This window comes from Babylonia areolata, chromosome 19 (genome assembly GCF_041734735.1).
Source record: "Babylonia areolata isolate BAREFJ2019XMU chromosome 19, ASM4173473v1, whole genome shotgun sequence".
Taxonomy (NCBI): Eukaryota; Metazoa; Mollusca; class Gastropoda; order Neogastropoda; family Buccinidae; genus Babylonia; species Babylonia areolata.
Genome location: NC_134894.1, coordinates 16,123,699 through 16,142,502, shown reverse-complemented (window position 1 = coordinate 16,142,502; position 18,804 = coordinate 16,123,699). Strand labels below are relative to the sequence as shown.

General features: G+C 43.2%; 1 protein-coding gene across 1 annotated transcript in view; it reads left to right on the top strand.

The window, feature by feature from the left end:
• The window catches only part of LOC143294108 (G-protein coupled receptor dmsr-1-like), a 94,501-nt gene extending 85,721 nt beyond the window's left edge, over positions 1-8,780 (top strand). The window contains exon 2 of the mRNA XM_076605540.1: positions 8,250-8,780. Coding sequence (XP_076461655.1) covers positions 8,250-8,780 — 531 coding nt within the window. The remainder of the gene's footprint in view (positions 1-8,249) is intronic.
• Positions 8,781-18,804: the final 10,024 nt, after the last annotated feature.

Sequence of the window (18,804 nt, the reverse complement as noted above, 5' to 3'; positions counted from 1 at the left end):
CGGCCACTAATGAAAAGTAACTGCCCCTGCCCAGCTCTTTAGCCTTCCCCCTTACCTCTAACCACCTTCGTTCACTTTCACTCTCCCGGGGAGAGGTCACTGCGTTCGGGGAAAAAAAACACAAAAAAACTTCTATACGCCACGCCACAATTTGCTTTCTCAAAGGTTCAAAAGGTTCAAAATCAATTTTTTTAATCCGAGAAACCCTATTTGGGTACATGGAGACACAAGGGAAAAACAGGCCCATTTCCTCGAGACGTGCAATTGCACGAAGAAGAAGAGAGAGAAAATTTATTTTAAAAAAAGGGGAGGGGGGATAATGGGGGGGGGGGGGGGGTTGCGGGGCACACACAGTGGATCCCCAGGAAAAGAAAACCTGCAGGGCCCACATGCATACACACAAATAAACAATCAGCAATTCAATATAAGGAGGAAAAAGAAAAGGAAAAACCCCAAAACAACCAAAAAACAAAAAAACAAAAACAAAAAAACAACAACAAACAAACAAACAAACAAACAAACAAAAAAACACACGCATACACATAGGAAATATATTACTTGAAGCGTTTGGTACTGTTATCCTGACATAAGAAAACAGAATAAGAACATCAAAATTATCGCACATATTCAATAATAATTTGCCAGCTTCAACAACATTTTCTTTTGTCTTCGGGGAATTAAAGAGTGTTCTGAATTTCAGATATACCTGTTCAGCAGCACATCCCAAAGCGCTTTGTCAGGCCTTCTGAAGTCAGTAGCAGTTGAAGGGTTAAACCACCGGGGGGGGGGGGGGGGGGGGGGGGGCGCAGAAGAAACAAAAAATGCCGCGGAACTGTCGTCACGTTGATTGTTCATTGCGTTCCATCCCCGTGACCCTGGGCTGGTTGGAAGACAGGGAGTGAGATGGACGCTCATGGAAAAGACATTTCTCTCTGGATTTACCGATCACTTCCTGACTGTGCGTGTCTGCACAAAGAAAGTGTGAGGTTGTGGCGGGGGATGGTGGAGTGCGGGGATCGTGTGTGTGTGTGTGTGTGGGGGGGGAGGGGGGGGGGGTCAGGGGGAAATCAGAAAACATGGGAGTGGTAGAGAACTGACTGGCCTTTCCCGATACCGAAAGGTCGGGGAGCCGATAAGAAAAGAAAAAAAAAGATCTCACCCAAAGGAGTCATCATACACTCTCTTCTTTTTCTTCTTCTCCCTCTCAGCTCCGAGAAGAGTTGTTGGACCTCCGCACAGAAGAACTGTTCACCAGATTCTTCCAGGTCTGTTGGTTGTATGTCAAAGGCCGTGTCTCTGCAAATGGTTAACAAAGGGAAGTTGGTCCCATTCTAACATCCCAGTGCCCCCCATCTGTCTCCGCGCGTGTGTGGGCTGCGTCTGGATTGGCAAAGGACGCAAAATGATAGGTAGTGGGTGTGCACAAGCCTACTCATGTTAGCTGTGACAGTAGACTTTAGCAGGTGATTTCCTCTCTCTCTCTCTCTCTCTCTCTCTCTCTCTGGAATCAGAACATGTACTACTAAACACCACTGAGGTGATTGAGAAGCAGTGCAGCATTTTTCCTGTTGTGTGGCTTCAAGTCGCCCTGACACTGATATTTGCTTGTGAACTCCTGACACTGGTGTGTTTCAACGCTCGGCTTACATCAGAGATTGAGACATGCTTACAGTTGGGACAACGTTTTAAAGGAAGAGCTTTATGATCAGTGATTTCCCCACTGCAATGGGAATTCAGTTACAGCTCAGTCTTCTGTGAAGGACTATGTCGGACTAGGAGGCAGAGACTGCACTGGCTGTTAGTGCTGCAGCCTCTGGGTTTTATTTGGCCTTTGGGAACCGTCCCATTGTCGACTGTCCAAAAGCCCTCTTAGCCAAGGATGGGGATGTGACTTGGGCAAAACGCTCCAATTCTTGCCCAGATAGTCGGAACAGCAGCAGTCGCAATTGCTTCCTCTGCTGTTCAGGTGGTCGTAGTTAGACACGAGTATTATTCCTGACACTGCCAGTAGAGCTGCAGACTGGATGGGCTGTGTGTAAGGGATTCGGGGTGTGTGGAGTGTTCGCAGTGTCACCCCGAGAGTGATTTAGGTCGGGAAGGAAATAAACAGGACAATAACTTAAATATCAACAAGTTTTTAAAACAAAATACACTGTAATGTCCATGTTATGTCTCCACAATGCCTTCACGAGAGTGCAACAGATTCAATAAACGAAACAAAAAACAAAAGACAAAACAAAACAAAAACACAACAATAACTTAAATATCAGGAAATGTGTAAAATAAAATAGAATAAAATATAATTTTCTAAGCTGTTTGATAGACCTTTTCTTTTTCCATTAACACTTTCATACTGACACCGTCCTCAGGTGTATGATGAAATTGTCGTGTTGGGAAAACCCAGCACTGAATGGAACGAAATCGGACACGGGTTCTCCAGCAACGATAATCCCTTAGTGATTTGGGGTGTGGGTATGATGCCGTGTTGCTTAATGCTTCCATCACGTTTGGATGGCCGATAGCCAATGTTCGTGGCTGTGATCACGTGTGCAGAGTCATGATGTCGTGACAAAACTGCATTTTTTTCCTTCATATTTTAGCACATACGCATTCGAGAACGAGAGGCATTTCCGAAATGCACCCTGTAGCAACGCGTTTGCGGAGTGGGGGTTAAACTGATAATGAGCGCCCTGATCCACACAGAATGATGTGCATCATACAGACATGGGTGAAGTCACAGCTCGCCTATCCAGTTCCTGATGAAGAAATCGCCGCGGGTTACTGAAAACATCCATAAATCGAATTCATAAAAAAATGGTTCACTTCTTCAACAGCACAACAAAATAACGAAGCTTAGGAGAGAAAGTCACACAGAAATACACGGAGACAGACAGAAGCCAAAAAAGAAAGAAAGAAAGAAAAGTGTTTAAATTAGGCAGACAGACGGACACACACACACACACACACACACACACACACACACACACACACACACACACACACACACACACACACACACACACACACACACACACACACGCACAGATTTAATGTTAGTCCGCCATTTTGTAATCGTTGGAGGTGCACATGCACACGCATGATCGAAGATCGCAGAAAAAGAAAGACAAGTAAATACAATAAATATATATATATATTTTAAACGTGTTAACACCTGCACATTGTGTGGAAATCAGAGTTATTTGTCCAGACTTAAAAATCTGTTTCCATGAGTTCCTCCCTTCCTTTAAATGCATAAAATATATACATGCTGACATTCGCCTTCATATCTCCGTTTTCCAACAGCAGTGCCAGTTCTACATGATGATCTCCTCCAAACTGCATTGGAGAGAAATGGACAAACAGGCAGACAGATAATGGTTGAACCGACAAACACAGATAAGAAGAGTCGAAAGGGGACACTAGAGAGGGTAAATTAGGGCACAATGGTGCATTAATTCAGCCATCCATGCCGAGAGATAAACAGAACAAGGTGAGAATGATATAAACAGACATGGAGCCCAGCTGAAATAGGGAGGGAATAATGTACGAAAAGAGGATGGCGGTATCGTAATTCAGCAATCATACTTAAGCAAACACGTTACTGATGGAAGCGAAAGAATGTCTATGGTGATAATGCCCAGATCCATTTATGCAGATCTTTCTCTTTATTTCCATTTGTGTTCCACAATAGAATATGCTCTGCTACGTGACAGCAGGCAGAATAATAAACTGTTGTTGATCTTTCACATAAATACATTAATGAATAAACAATGCCTTTTCACGACAGCTTCAACAAAATCCGAGACACAGAAATTAGTCCAATGCGAAACAGTAAATAACTTTTATTTTATGAATGAAATAAAGAGCTTCTGTTTCAATGTGGTTTCAAAGCGCCTGAATAGATCGATGTGCGCTATCCTAAACCTACTTGGAAATAAAAAGTAGATGCCTGACGTTCGCTTAAACCCAGCACGTTAATCAGTCCTTGAGAGCCTATCCAATATTTGTGTGAAAACGAATACGTAAATGCATAAAATCAGACAAAGTGAAGGATAAGTAAAAAGCAAAATGGTAATAGATAAACCAAAATAGGCCTTAGTCACACCTCACATGCTCTGTCTACGACACAGGGTTTTCTTTTCAACAACAACGCGCGTTGTCCTGGGCAATCCTGATAACATGACTTTTTTTTTCTGGCAAGTCGGTCACTATAATTACGTGGAACGAAATCGGACACCCGGAATGGAAATTCTAGTAACTCGCTTGGTGATTTACGTTGGGTCGTGATGTTGTATTGTGTATTATATTTGCTTTATGTCACGTTTGTGCTGAACTGGCCGCTAGCCACAGCTGTAATGATGTGTGCAGTCAGATAATGAAGATATATTTATCTAGCCATTAGCACACAAACAGTTAAGAACAACATGAGACCCGTGCTTACCCTGCAACGCGCGTCAGTGGAGGTATGAACCATAATGTGGATCAAAGTTTTGGTGGATCGGTGGCCCAGTGGTAGCGCGTCTGCCCAGGAAACGAGAGAATCTGAGCGCACGGGATCGAATCCCACGCTGGCCTGTACCTTCTGCCCCTGCACTGGACCTTGAGTCACGGTGGTCTGGACGCTAGTGACATTAGGATGAGACGATAAAGAGAGGTACCGTGTGCTACTTGCATTCAGCGTAGGTGAAAGAATCCGCGGCATTATTATTATTATTATTTTAAAGTCTGGTCTTTAGTCCGACCAAACCTCAGTGATACATCTCTCTCTCTCTCTCTCTCTCTCTCTCTCTCTCTCTCTCTCTCTCTCTCTCTCTCTCTCTCTCTCTCTCTGTCTGTCTGTCTGTCTGTCTGTCTGTCTGTCTCTCTCTCTCTCTCTCTCTCTCTCTCTCTCTCTCTCTCTCTCTTTATATGCATATCATATATCATATATATTGAGCGTGAGTGAATGTGTGCGTTCTTTATTTAATTTAACGTCTTTTCACTTTGAGTGATATTTGACGTAGTGTGAATGCGTGCGTGTCAGTGTGTGTGTGTGTGTGTGTGTGTGTGTGTGTGTGTGTGTGAGTGTGTGTGTGTTTGCGCGCACGCACAAAGTGCAAACTCGCGTAAGTAAGGTCAACAATTGCAATTTGGACAACCTATGCACCACAGTTGTTTAGATATGCATGGAAACAACAAGAGCGAAAGGGCGACTGCGCGAGAGAGACAAAAGGGAGAGAAGCAGAAACACGTAGAGACGCAGAGATCTGATGCCAAAAGTACTGGCCAGTTAATGGGTAAAAAAAACTCTGAGAAAAAAAAGCTGATGACATGTGTGTGTGTGTGTGTGTGTGTGTGTGTGTGTGTGTGTGTGTGTGTGTGTGTGTGTGTGAAGTTAGATAGGTCCCAACAGATAACCCTTTATGACCATGGCGGCTGTGAATTCAAATTCACCGTGTCTGGGGCCAGACACAGGAAGGCGGGGCCCAATCCTCTACGTCCGTATCTTTAACCTTCCCCTGCCAAAACCAGGTACCCATTCACACCTGGATGGAGTAGAAAAATCAGAGGACAGTGTCTTTCACAATGACAAAGCACCGAACCCTGACAAAGAGACGAGAGTGTTGAAAAAGAACGAGAGATAATTCCAAAGCACAATAGCGCGCTATACTTTGGTGATCTTTTCTTCTTCTTCGTTCGTGGGCTACAACTCCAACGTTCGTTGGTATATACACAAGTGGGCTCTTACATGTATCACCGTTTTTACTGCGCCATATAAGCAGCCATACTCCGTTTTCGGGGGTGTGCATGCTGGGTACGTTCTCGTTTCCATAAACCACCGAACGCTGACATGGATTATTGGATCTTTAACGTGCGTAATTGTTCTTCTGCTTGCGTATACACACGACGGAGGTTCAGGCACGAGCAGGTCTGCACATTATGTTGGCCTAGGAGATCGGAAAAATCCCCACCCTTTACCCACCAGGCGCCGTTACCGAGATTCGAACCCGGGACCCTCAGATTGAAAGTCCAACGCTTTAACCACTCGGCTATTGGGCCCATCCCATGATCCTTCCAACAGACTGAAATGAAAAGAAAAGGGGCGAAAAGGAAAAAAAAAAGGAAAAGAAGAGAGAATGGCTGCATAGTGATAATTTGGCTTTTGTGCTTTGAGCGAACACCCTACCGTTGAAAGCAAAATAATGTCAGAAATGATATTGTCCATCTCGCTTTATGCAAATCTATTTTATTTCTATATCGTCTGCTACGGAAATGATGTAGGTCTTTACACCAAAACACGAGGCCGACAAAACAAATAAAAGAAGAGTCATGAATACATACGTGAAAAAAGAAGCAAATAATACGTGTTTTGGGGGGTTGTTATTTTTTTTAAACAGCTCAACGACATCTGCCACACACACAAAAATAATATAGATAAGTCTACAATGAAATAAACGAACGAACAAAGAAGTTAACAAACTAACAAACAAATAAACAAGCAAACAAACAAATAAATAGCTACATAGTTAGATGAATAAATGAATAAATAAATAAATAAATGGGGGAAAACAACACGTTTACTCTGTCTGCAGTATATGTTTTCTATATATATAAACAGTTTTATTAGCATTGTTTCCGAAAGTGGTCTGATGAAACTGATCTGACGGACAACACACACACACACACACACACACACACACACACACACACACACACACACACACACACACACACACACACAAACACACACACGCGCGCAAAAATATAATAACCAAGACACACGATACTGAAGCAGCGATAATCGCTTGTTGATTTGCGCAACGGGTGTGATATTTGTGTTGTTCCTTTATGCCACACTCTCGTTTGCTAGGCCGCTATGGACGGATGGTAATGATGTGTGCAGAGTCGGATCGTGACAAACGTGCAGATAGCCGTTTTAGGCCGTAAGCACGGTAGGATAGGCAATCCAGGACAAGAGGATTTCCCCATTGTCACCTTGTTGATGTGTTTAGTCTGATCCAGACAAAATCATCATCTAAACTGCAGATTGGAAACTCGTGTGTTTCTCACCCAACCTATCCTGTTTCCTGTCGACGAGGAAAGAGCTTTGGGTCATAACAAAAACGCTGGCAACGTGAGCCCATCATAAAAACATCATCCCCTGTTCCCCTCATCAGCCTTTACTCCATTTTTTTCTGTATGCAACGCGCAAATATTCCTGTGATGTTCAACTTGTGCTGTTTGTTCCTGCATTGTGGAACTGGTGCTTTCGATAGATGGTTTGCGCGAATCTGGGTCTTTATGAGGTGGTTACGTTTGTTTTTGATAAAGGCATAAAAACAATGTTATGTTTGTTTTTGATAAAGGCATAAAAACAATGTGTGTAATATTCGTGGGGGAGGGGCAACCTGACCTGTGTAACAGATGTTATATTGTCATTGGGATATGAATGCCGTCTGACAAGACAGCGTATTCCTGCCGATTGTCATCTTTGAGCTTTGGGGTATATGATGGAATGACGGAATCAAACTTCTGACGAAGTCATGGACCTTTGCTTTAACAAGGGGCAAAGCGTTTCCCAAGTATGTGCGCCTCACTCTGTTTGAAAGCCTCCGCAAAGACACTTCCTTTGACTACCGTTCCGGTCTGACCTTTATCGCAAACCTGAAAGATATTTTTCCATCTGTCTATGTGTCTGTATGTATGTATGCATGTATGTATGTCTGCCTGTCCGTCCGTCCGTCTCTATGCACATCTATCTTATAGTAATTTCGTAGAAAAACAATCCCATGCTCTAGAAGCAAATATATATTAATAATTGGTAAAGGTATAAACAATCACACGACCAACCTTATCTGATAGGTAAACAGCGTCTTTTGAAGACCGTGTGAACACGGTGTGGCACTTTAAAAAAAAAATAATAATAAGCGAACAGAAATGAATAATGCAGTGAATAAACACTCGAACTGATAGACATATGAATAAATAAAGTCTTTTATTTTTTAGAATTGACATGAATGTTAGTTAGTATTCTGTCTCTTTGTCGGAGTTTTTTTTTGTTGTTGCAGGACTTGTATATTTCCGAAAAGTGAAAATTGATATGTGTGTGTGTGTGTGTGTGTGTGTGTGTGTGTGTGTGTGTGTGTGTGTGTGTATGTATGTGCATTTGTGTGTGTGTGTGTGTGTGTGTGTGTGTGTGTGTGTGCTTGTGTGTGTGTGTGTGTGTGTGTGTGTGTGTGTGTGTGTGTGTGTGTGTGTGTGTGTTTCAGCTGAACAACTGGATCCAGGCCATCATGATCAAGCTGGTGCCGTGCATCATGCTGACCACCCTGACCGTGCTGCTGATCCACGCCATGCACAAGGCCTACCGCAAGCGCATGCGCCTCAAGTCGCAGGGCCGGAAGGCGGAGTCGGACAAGCACGGCGAGCACAACCGCACCACGGGCATGCTGCTGGCGGTGGTGGTGCTCTTCACCATCACGGAGCTGCCCCAGGGCATCCTCACCCTCATGAACATCTTCATCGACTGCTTCCGCTTCGTGGTCTACGACCCTCTGGGCGACCTCCTGGACGCCATGGCGCTGACCAATAACTCGGTCAACTTCGTCCTCTACTGCTCCATGTCCAAGCAGTTCCGGAACACCTTCATGGAGGTGTTCTGCGGCTTCTGCGCCAAGCACCGGCCCGGCTGGCTCAAGCTGAAGCTGATCACCAGCAGCCAGGAAGGGAACGGCGCCGCCACCACGGCCGTCACCACCCTGGCCCACTCCACCAACAACGTCAACCACACGCACGTCTAGCTCCTAGGCTCACTGCACTGCTGCACGGCGCTGCGCTGTGCTGTGCTGTGCTGTGCTGGGCTGTGCTGGGCTGGGCTGTGCTGGGTAGGTAGGAAGGGGGGCTGGGTAGGCTGCTGCTGAGTCGTCTGGTCTGGTCTTCGAGGAGAAGGAGCTGTCTTTTTTCTCTGCCGTTGGCCTGTGTGTCTGGGCGAACTGGGTCAGCGTGAACTAGGTCAGCGTGTTTTGGCGAACTGGGTTAGCGTAGACTGTTTCAGCATGTCTTGGAAAATTGGGCCAGCGTGTCTTGGAGAACCGGGTCAGCTTAAACTGTTTCAGAGTGTCTTGGAGAACCGGGTCAGCGTAAACTGTTTCAGAGTGTCTTGGAGAACCGGGTCAGCGTAAACTGTTTCAGTGTGTCTTGGCGAACCAGGTCAGCGTGTCTTAGTGAACTGGGTCAGCGTGTCTAGGAAAACTGGGTCACTGTGTCTTAGCGAGCTGGGTCAGCGTGAACTCGGTCAGCGTGTCTTTGTGAACTGGGTCAACGTGTTTGGGCGAAGCAGGTCAGCATGTGTGAACTTTTTGTCAGCATCGGCTGTCAGTACCACACACGTTGAACTGGACCTGTGGGTTCTCTGATGGTCACTCCAGTCTAGGTACGTGGTCACACCACCACAAAATCAGTTCTACACCTGTGTGTTTTGACGCTGAAGCAGTCCAGTAAATCAGTTGTGTTGACACGTTAATAAACTGTACAGTGCGTAAGTACATGAAGTTGGGCAACCTCACCTTTCTGGATCCAGGGTGAAACTTGGCCGGTACTTTCCTTCGCTAGAACGTTGATTAAAGCAGGAAGTGTGTATCATTGCTACACGTGCTTTAGTTTGTCGTGACGCTAATCTGTTCTTCGTTTTGACAATAATGAACGAAAGACGACTGTACGTCTGGAGTGGTCACTTTCTCTGAACGCTTTGAACTGAATTCGATCTGCACTTTGATTTGGTAGCAGATCTGGACCATAAGAACGCTCGCTTGGATCAGTATGTCCAGACCCTACAGTTGTCAGTGCTTTGATGACGATGTAGCTGGGTGCATTCACCTGTAAGGGGCTGTCTGTGTGTGTGGCGTTGATACACTCTGCACATTCATTTCGGTCATACAAGAAGCGAACAAAAATATCACGAAGGTCTCACTGGGCTGTTTTCATTTCAGCAAGGTCATTGACACTCACTGCTTTCCCAAGCCTGTCTAGGATTTCTTGTTGTGGTGTAATGTCATGTCAGCCATGTGCATTTCTGGACAATAGGTGTGCCTGGCTGTGGTTTGTTTTCAGTAACAATCCCAAAGATAGTTCATATCGACGTGAGTCAGGTTCCTGTACACTGGTTCATCCTGTAACAACTTGGAATCTTTAACGCACACGCAATGAAATGAATCAGCTTTCTGTACTTGGTTGTGCCCAGCCATTGTCTGAACCACATGAATGTGTGACTGTACAGGGGTCCATTGTAACGCACACTGATTTCACCTTGAAAGCACCTCAGCTATAAAACAATTAATAAACAAGTTAATTTTCTTTTAACTGTGTATTACAACGTCGACTCATTGTCACGTTTCAATTAAATTTTTGATTCAGTCAACGGACAGTCACAATCACACCATCTTGTTTGTTCTGGTCACTGCTTCAGTACGCATGTTCAGATCACCAACCAATGTATCAAATCTGCTTTTGTCTGTGTGCTATGAACAGTCACTATTCATTGAGGGAAAAACAAAACTAAACTGAAACTACTTTCGTTGATCAAGTGGTTGTAAGCGCGCCTATTATTGTAAAACGGAACATCGTACTTAATTCGTACTCACAGTCTAAATCGGCCCATCATGCTACCAGCTGGCTCAACACCAAACAGCCACTGCATACGAGACGTTTTCGTACCTACATGCCCGTTACTTACAAAACACAACCGAACATAGCTGTGCACGCGCAGTTAATTCGTTCTTGACTCTCCCAATCAGTCCACTCTCCCATCAGCTGGCCACGTAACCTTATTCCAGTTGTAGACTCTGTGACCCAGTTTATAGATCGTGGTCGGAGTCATCACACTTTACCAGCGCTAGAACAAAAAAACAAAAAAAAAAGTCTCGCCATCTTCAGCGCTGAAATCTTCATGATACGAATATAGTGGGAAAATCACGGTCAGGTGAAATTTGTATCGACCACAGGATGACTAAAGTAACGAGGACAACGATGATGATGATAATGATGATGAAGGAAACCACTGCTGCTACAGTGTTTTGTTGTTGTTTTTGTGCGGCAATGACTCCTGTTGTTGTTGCTGCTGCTGTTGTTGTTGCTGCCATTACAACTATTGACTCAGCGTGTGGCTGAGTGAGTGAGACACAGAAGCTTGGAGAAACTGACAGCTAGCTAGTTTGAGTCCTTTCGGACCCTGATTTCTAACTCTTTCTTGTGTGCACTGTTTTACGGATCCTTACCCAGGTTTCACAATGTAACATTTGTGCCTCTCTCTTTTATTTGGCTTAACTCGATATTCATTTAACGTCGTACTAACACAGGTGCACAAATATGATATATATATATATATATATATATATATATATATATATATATATATATATATATAGATAGATAGATAGATAGATATATATATATAGATATAGATATATATATATAAATATAATATTATATATATATATATATATATATATATATATATATATATACACACACATATTTATCAGATAATTAGGATTCAGAAAATAGACAATTCCTCGTGTACAAAGATGACTGTTGACCTTAAATGCCGATCGTAGTAAACAAATGGACCGAGAGAGCGATGGTTTGTAAACTTGTTTATATGTATGTTTTACTGGTATTTTAATGAGGTAACATAACAGGATTTGACTGCATACAGTAAAATACATCTTTCTTGATCCAATTGGAAATTTTGTGATGGCATTGAAAAAACAGAAAAACAAGATGCACACATTGTTCACTCGTGACAACGCAAATGAGTTTAACATAGATATTACGATTCGTTTTTGTTTTTTTTTTACCAGATTAATGCACTTTTGTGTTAAATTGAAGAAGCAAACAAACAAACAAAAAGCAAAACAAAAAAAGGTTCATAAAATAGTTTCATATTTCAGGCTAGAAATATGTTAACAATTAACGTAGAATTTTAAAGATGGAAATAAAGCCACCAGTTTTCGAAATTCTCGCGATATTGAATAGGAACACATATCAATTACAGGACGATTTCTGGTTTCATTCAGTGATTCTTTTTTTTATATACACAAATATTTGAGGCTGGCCTGAAGGACATTCAAGAGAATATTGTACATGAAAAATTCAAAAGTATTTTGGGCGGCGCCTTACACTAAATTTGCAAACCTCTTTTTGAATGTATTTTTATTATCGTTTCAGCATGGTGAAATCTAACATTAAAAAGCTCTTATTGTTCGCAGGATATATTAAACGTTGCATAAATTCATTATCAAGTGACTGAATCACAGCATAAATCACTTTCTGATAGAATAATATTTCAATGAAATTGTGATGGAAAAAGTAGTTCCATCTTGAAATAGCTGATTCAGATCTCTCTGTGTCTGTCTGTCTGTCTGTCTGTCTCTCTCTCTCCCTCTCTGTGTCTCTCTAGTTTGCAAATACACACACGTACTTACGCGCGCGCGCGCGCACACACACACACACACACACACACACACACACACACACACACACACACATACAAACAAACACACACACACTCACACACACACACACACACACACACACACACACACACACACACACACACGTGCACGCGCGCACAAACATGTACTTTTATTATACTGCTGAATATATTTATCATCATCGTGATCATCATCATTTGTGTTGTAATCATTATCGCTTTTTACCGTTCTTGATACTCTTTCAAGAAAACTGTACAAGTGTGCAGAGAAGGACTGAGAACTGGACCCACGGCAAGAGATTAAGATCCGCGAACCACACAAACGCATGTCATTGGAAGACACTGTCACAAAATGGTACAGCACATTACGCATTTCCGTAGAAACCAAAGGTGTACCGCGCTCTTGTTGGTACTTTTGTTTTCACCATTTCCTGTACATGTTTGTTACAGGTGATGATGTTGTAATGAGATAAGCTCACAACAGCGGCTCCCGAACAGATTATGGCTGCGGGGAATGGTGGCCACACACATGAATTACTGAGCAGCAACACCGGTCGTGGACATGTGCGTTCGTGACCTCGCCAATGTGTGCACAGGAACCATCGCTTTCCCTTCGAATGCTCCAACACGCTGTGAATCTGAAGACGAGAAGACTACCAATGAAGAAAAAGAAGCGACAGTAAATATTGTGTTCTCTCCGCACTGAAGAATTAACTTCAGAAGGCCATATGCGCAGCTGCAAGTAAAAAAAAAAATGAAATTCGTCTGATATATCTCTTCGTGAAATGAGGTGAATTCGAAGAACATGAAGAAAACATGAAGCCAGATGAGTAAAGACGGCGACATGGAAGGGTTGTGTCAGTAAAGGTGTGGGAAACAGACGGATATAAATCATATGACAGTCATCACGACAACATTGTATCTAAAGATTGTCAGCAAAAGAAACCTTTGGAAGAATCCCAGGTCGAAAAAGGTTGTTGATGGTTTTTAGTGACGGGACAAAAGGTTGACTGAAACAGTCGACGTCAAGAGAAATTTGAGCGAGGGAGAAACCTGGGAACAATGGCGGCTGATGACAAGGAGACGCGTTTTTGTTTCCAACAACCCAGTGAACATGTTAACTACAGACATCTGTTATTCACTTATCCCTCTTTCCGTCACATGTCATTGTGGGGCTTGTTCGGAACAAAACAAAAACAAAAGCAAAAGACAAAACCGGATGTCCTGTGCTTTTGCACCAGTGTTTTGAAGAGTCGTCTTTGATACTATCTTGGGTGAACAATCGCTGAACGGCATGGCACGAACATGTATGACGAAAGCTTTATATATTCACAGATCATTCCACGGGAAAGGAACTTGAATGACTTTTTTTTGTGTGTGGGCTGCCACAGGTTGTATCTTGATAATGTGTGTGGGCTGCCACAGGTTGTATCTTGATAATGTGTGTGGACTGCCACAGGTTGTATCTTGATAATGTGTGTGGACTGCCACAGGTTGTATCTTGATAATGTGTGTGGACTGCCACAGGTTTTATCTTGATAATGTGTGTGGGCTGCCACAGGTTGTATCTTGATAATGTGTGTGGGCTGCCACAGGTTGTATCTTGATAATGAATACTTGTGGAGCTCTCCTTCACAAACATAATTATGTTGATGGCGAACGTCCATCTGCACTTTGTTGTAATAACATCACATTATATCATATCCTTTCATAATTCGTATCACGATAATTCAGCACATATTGTTGTATATAGCTTCACTGTTTAACTTCTGTGCACAAGAACAGAAAAAAAAGTGGTCGAATTTTGTAGATTCGCTGTTCAAATTATGAACATACAAGTGGTCGAAGCTGACTGGGTGTTTTCTTAGTGTTGTCTGACACATTGTGCTGTAGCACTGAAGATGACCGTAGCTTACACAAGACAGCACGACTGTGGCCTGCTATCAGCCGTGTGGACGTGCCAGGACCGCTGCAGTAACCATGACGACGTTCCGTTGACTCGGAGAATGAACAACAACAACAACAGCAACAACAAAAACAATCTTTGTTTTTGACGGGCAGTGCACTGTACTACGGTCTCTCGATCAAAAGAGACCTCTGTGTTTTCCTCTGAAACTTGAGCACAAAGTGCGATCATCAAAGTGTTGTGTCCTCCTTTGCCTTCCTGATCTTTGATTCCCCGAACCGCCCCCACCCCCCACCCCCCACCCCGGGCCCCCCTCTCCACCAACAGACCCCCTTCTCCCTACCCACCCCATCTCTTCCAACCCCGCACTTTGTGTTCGGGTTCCATGGCATGGCTGATGAAGCTTTATTTACTTACTAATGTGTCTACTAGTTTGGATATATATCATACGTTGTATTTGAACTGTTTTTGGTTTGGATATAGTCCTATGGATTGGATCTGAACCGTTCTTGTTTTGAATATAGACATATGGGGCTGTATTTGAAATGTTCGTGATTTGTATATGAACCTGTGGGTTGTATTTAAACTGTTACTGGTTCGTCCGGAAAGGCGGAACACCTTGTGTTTGGACAGGAGAGCGTCTGAAACTGCTTGATTAGCTTGTCACATTAACAGAGTTTCGCTCTCACTGGACACAGTAACATACCACAGCACTAGGAACTGAGTGGTGTTGTCACGTGTTGTTGTTGTTGTTGTTGTTGTTGTTACTGATTTTTTAACACGGCGGGTGTGGCACACTGTTTCTACACTGGTTCTGATTACCACCACCCACCCTCCCGCTGCCCGTAATGAATGAAATGATCACATTTTGGGGGATCATGAATTATATAATCACATTTATGGTACTGCGAGTGATATGATCATTTTATGGAATTATGTATGATATAATTACATTATGGGATTGCGAATGATAGAATCACATTTTTTTTTGTGAACCATATTATACATACTACATTGTGCGTGGGTGATGTACCAAACACAATGACTAGCTGAGTCGTTTCAACAGCTTTTTTTACTGTGTGTTTGTAGTCTGATTTTTTTTTTTTTCTCCTGCAGTTGTTTTGTTTTTGTTTTTTGTTGTTGTTTTTTTGTGGCTGCTGCATTGTCTCAACTTTCCCAGATCATTCTTGCGCCATGGTGGTGTGTATTTGCTGAACAAACATGTCGTTGTCATGTTGTCGTTGTTTCATTTTTCTCTTTCCGACCCCCACCCCCCCTCCCCCCCCTTCACCCCCAAAACCCTTTTCATCATAAACCCTTCATGTTTGACTAACTTGGTACGTGTCCAAGTGAGGATCGATGCGCTCAGCTGTCGACTCGCTTCAATAGCTCGGAAACAATCGGGTATAATCACTTCATGAATGTATGGAAACATATCTGATGAATATTCATAGCTGGCGAGGGGGGTGGGGGGGTGGGGGTTGCGGGGGGGACGGGTGTGGGGAGGGGGGGGGGGAAGCTTTGTCGCTCGCTTTCTCTTCCTCTTGCTGCGTGCGCCGCCACAGGAACTGCTGTGTGGAGAATGGAAAGGGAGGGGGTGGGGAGGTTGGGGTGACGTCCCGTGATTTGCATCGGTGCATTGCTCGTCAGGATAATGCAGAGAGAGAGAGAGAGAGAGAGAGGGGGGGGGGGTTGAGGGGGGACAGGGGGGGGGGGGGAGGAGGGAGAGCGCGTGAGAGCTTCTGTCCAGTGACCCCAGGGCAGCGACCTGATGGTAAGTGTGTGTGTGTGTGATGTGGGGGTTTGGGGGGGGGGAAGGTTGGAAGAAGATCGTGGGTGCGGGGGTGGGGGTGGGGTGAGGTGGTCACTGACACGTCAGTGCTGTTCACGTGACCAGTCCTGTGGAGCGTGCCAACGAGCTCTCTTCCTCCTCCGGGCAACCAGTGCCTTGGTTGCTCTGGCGACGGGGATTGAGTGAATCCTCTCTGTCTGTCTGTCTGTCTGTCTTTCCATATGTCGGTCTGTTTGATTGTGCCGTCTTTTCTCTCTTTCTTTTTTTGTCTTTCTTTCTTTCGTTCTTTCTTTCTTTCTTTTCTTCTTTCTCTGTTTCCTTCTTTATGTTTCTTTCTGGTTTTGAAGGACGTGTTGGAATTTAGATCGGACAGGCGTGTGTGTCAGTGTGTGTGTGTGTGTGTGTGTGTGTGGTATAGAAACAGACACAGAAAGGAAGAGTGAGAGAGGGGTGAGGTGAACGAAGCAGACTGATTTATGTTCTTTTATCACTGACGGTAAGAAATGAGTAAACTTGCAGATTTTATTTTACACCCAGCCCTCAAAACATGAAATAAAATAGGAGAAAACGAGAAGAAATGGGTAATGAAGCGAAACATTTTTCAGGGGGGGGAGTCAAGAGCTATAAAAAAAATAAAATAAAATAAATAAAAAAGTTAAGCAGTACAATAGCAGTAAACCCAGAAACTGTGGAAAGTACACAAGACGTTGATAAATTTCGTTTGGTCCTCCTGCTTGTGAACATAGATGCACGTTAACAAGGGGCATGTAAAGAAACTTTCTATTGAAAAAGTCATAAACTAGCAGCGACATATTTTTTTTCTCTACGTTTCGAAGAATAAAATATATACATTGCTTCATCGCTTGTAACACTTGTGGGTTCGTTACAAGACAGCCGTTTAATATACAACACATCGGTAAAATTGCTGACATGCACGTATTTGTCCTTAATCGGTCTGTAACCTTCGGAGTGCATTACAGAATGAAAATCATCTTCAATTTAGTTGTAGCGGAGACATCACCATCTCAGAGACAGAAAGACAAATCGAACTCGAATGTTTCATTGAATGTAAAAGGGTAACTTTCAAGTTTCTTTTCACCATACCCTCTCACAAAGAAAAGCATCGAAATTATAGAAAAAGAGACGAAGATAAAAGGAAAAAAAATCACACACACACACACACACACACACACACACACACACACACACACACACACACACACACAGAAAGAGAGAGAGAAGAGGGCGATGGTGCAGAGTAAGAATCATACATTTTGGTGACAGGGCTTGATATATGAGATCGGGAATTTCGAAGCCATTTGAATTAAAATGAAAGAACAAGTCGTTCGCTCCCTGCTTTGTCTTCTGTGAATACTTGCAATAAATATATATCAAAATATGATGATAATGATAAGAACAAAAACAACAATACTACTACTACTGCTACTTCGATAACTACTACTATTACTACTGCTGCTAGTAGTAGTAGTAGTAGCAGTAGTAGTAGTAGTAGTAGTAGTAGTAGCAGTGTTTCTTGTTGTTGTTATTATCAGTAGTATTAGCAGAAGTCGTCGAATTTCGTGCTCTTTAAAAGAAAAATCCAACCTTTCTTCGGGGAAACGTTTGCTTGATAACTCATGAAGAATGAGATCGGTCGTCTGCTCTCAGACATTCTTCTTCTTCTTCTTCTTCTTCTTCTTCTTCTTCTTCTTCTCCTCCTCCTCCTCCTCCTCTTTTTTTTTCAATCCCCTCCGTCATCTTGAAAAGAACCTTTCTCTTTACAAACTACACGGAAACCAAAACTAGTTTAATGAGTTATATTATATTTGCTGCTTTCTGTCTCTCCTTCCTTCCTTCCTTCCTTCCTTCCTTCCTTCCTTGTTTCCTTCTAGTCCTTTCTTCAAGTCTCTCTGACTCTCGTTTTTTTTTTTGTTTTTTCTGTATCTGTCTTACACTTCACAGCAAAGACATCACATGTCACCTCCGTGTGTCTTCCAAATAATAATCTTGCAAATGTTATGTAAAGACTCCCGCCAACACTCCTTGTAGGTGAAGCCTTTGTTTGTGTCAGGGAAAATAGAACTCTCTCTCTCTCTCTCTCTCTCTCTCTCTCTCTCTCTCTCTCTCTCTCTCACACACACACACACACACACACACACACACACACACACACACACACACACTTTGCGCTCTTTCTCATTCCTCTCTGTGTCTGTTTCTCTGTGTATCTGTCTGTGACGCGCACACGCCTTTGTGTGTGTGTTTGTGTGTATGTGTGTGCGCGCGTGCGTACGCGGTCGCTTGTTTGCGCGTGTGAATATCCGCTGAAGTGTGTGTGTGTATGTGTGTGTGTGTGTGTGTCTGTGTCTGTGTCTGTGTGTGTGCGCGCGCGCGCTAACATGCGCCCGTAGCGCAAGTTTTCCCATTGTAATTAAAACCCAAAAATACCAACAAGCAAAAAACCCCTCCCGCCCCTTTACAATGATTACAACAAAATAAATAAATAAAAATAATGACAATGATATTGTTGGGATAGAACGCTTTCTTTAATTTCCATCTAAATTCCGGTATTTGTCACGCGGTTTTGTGTGACTGGGCATCGGCAAAACCTGTATAATCAGGTTTGTTTTCCCCTTA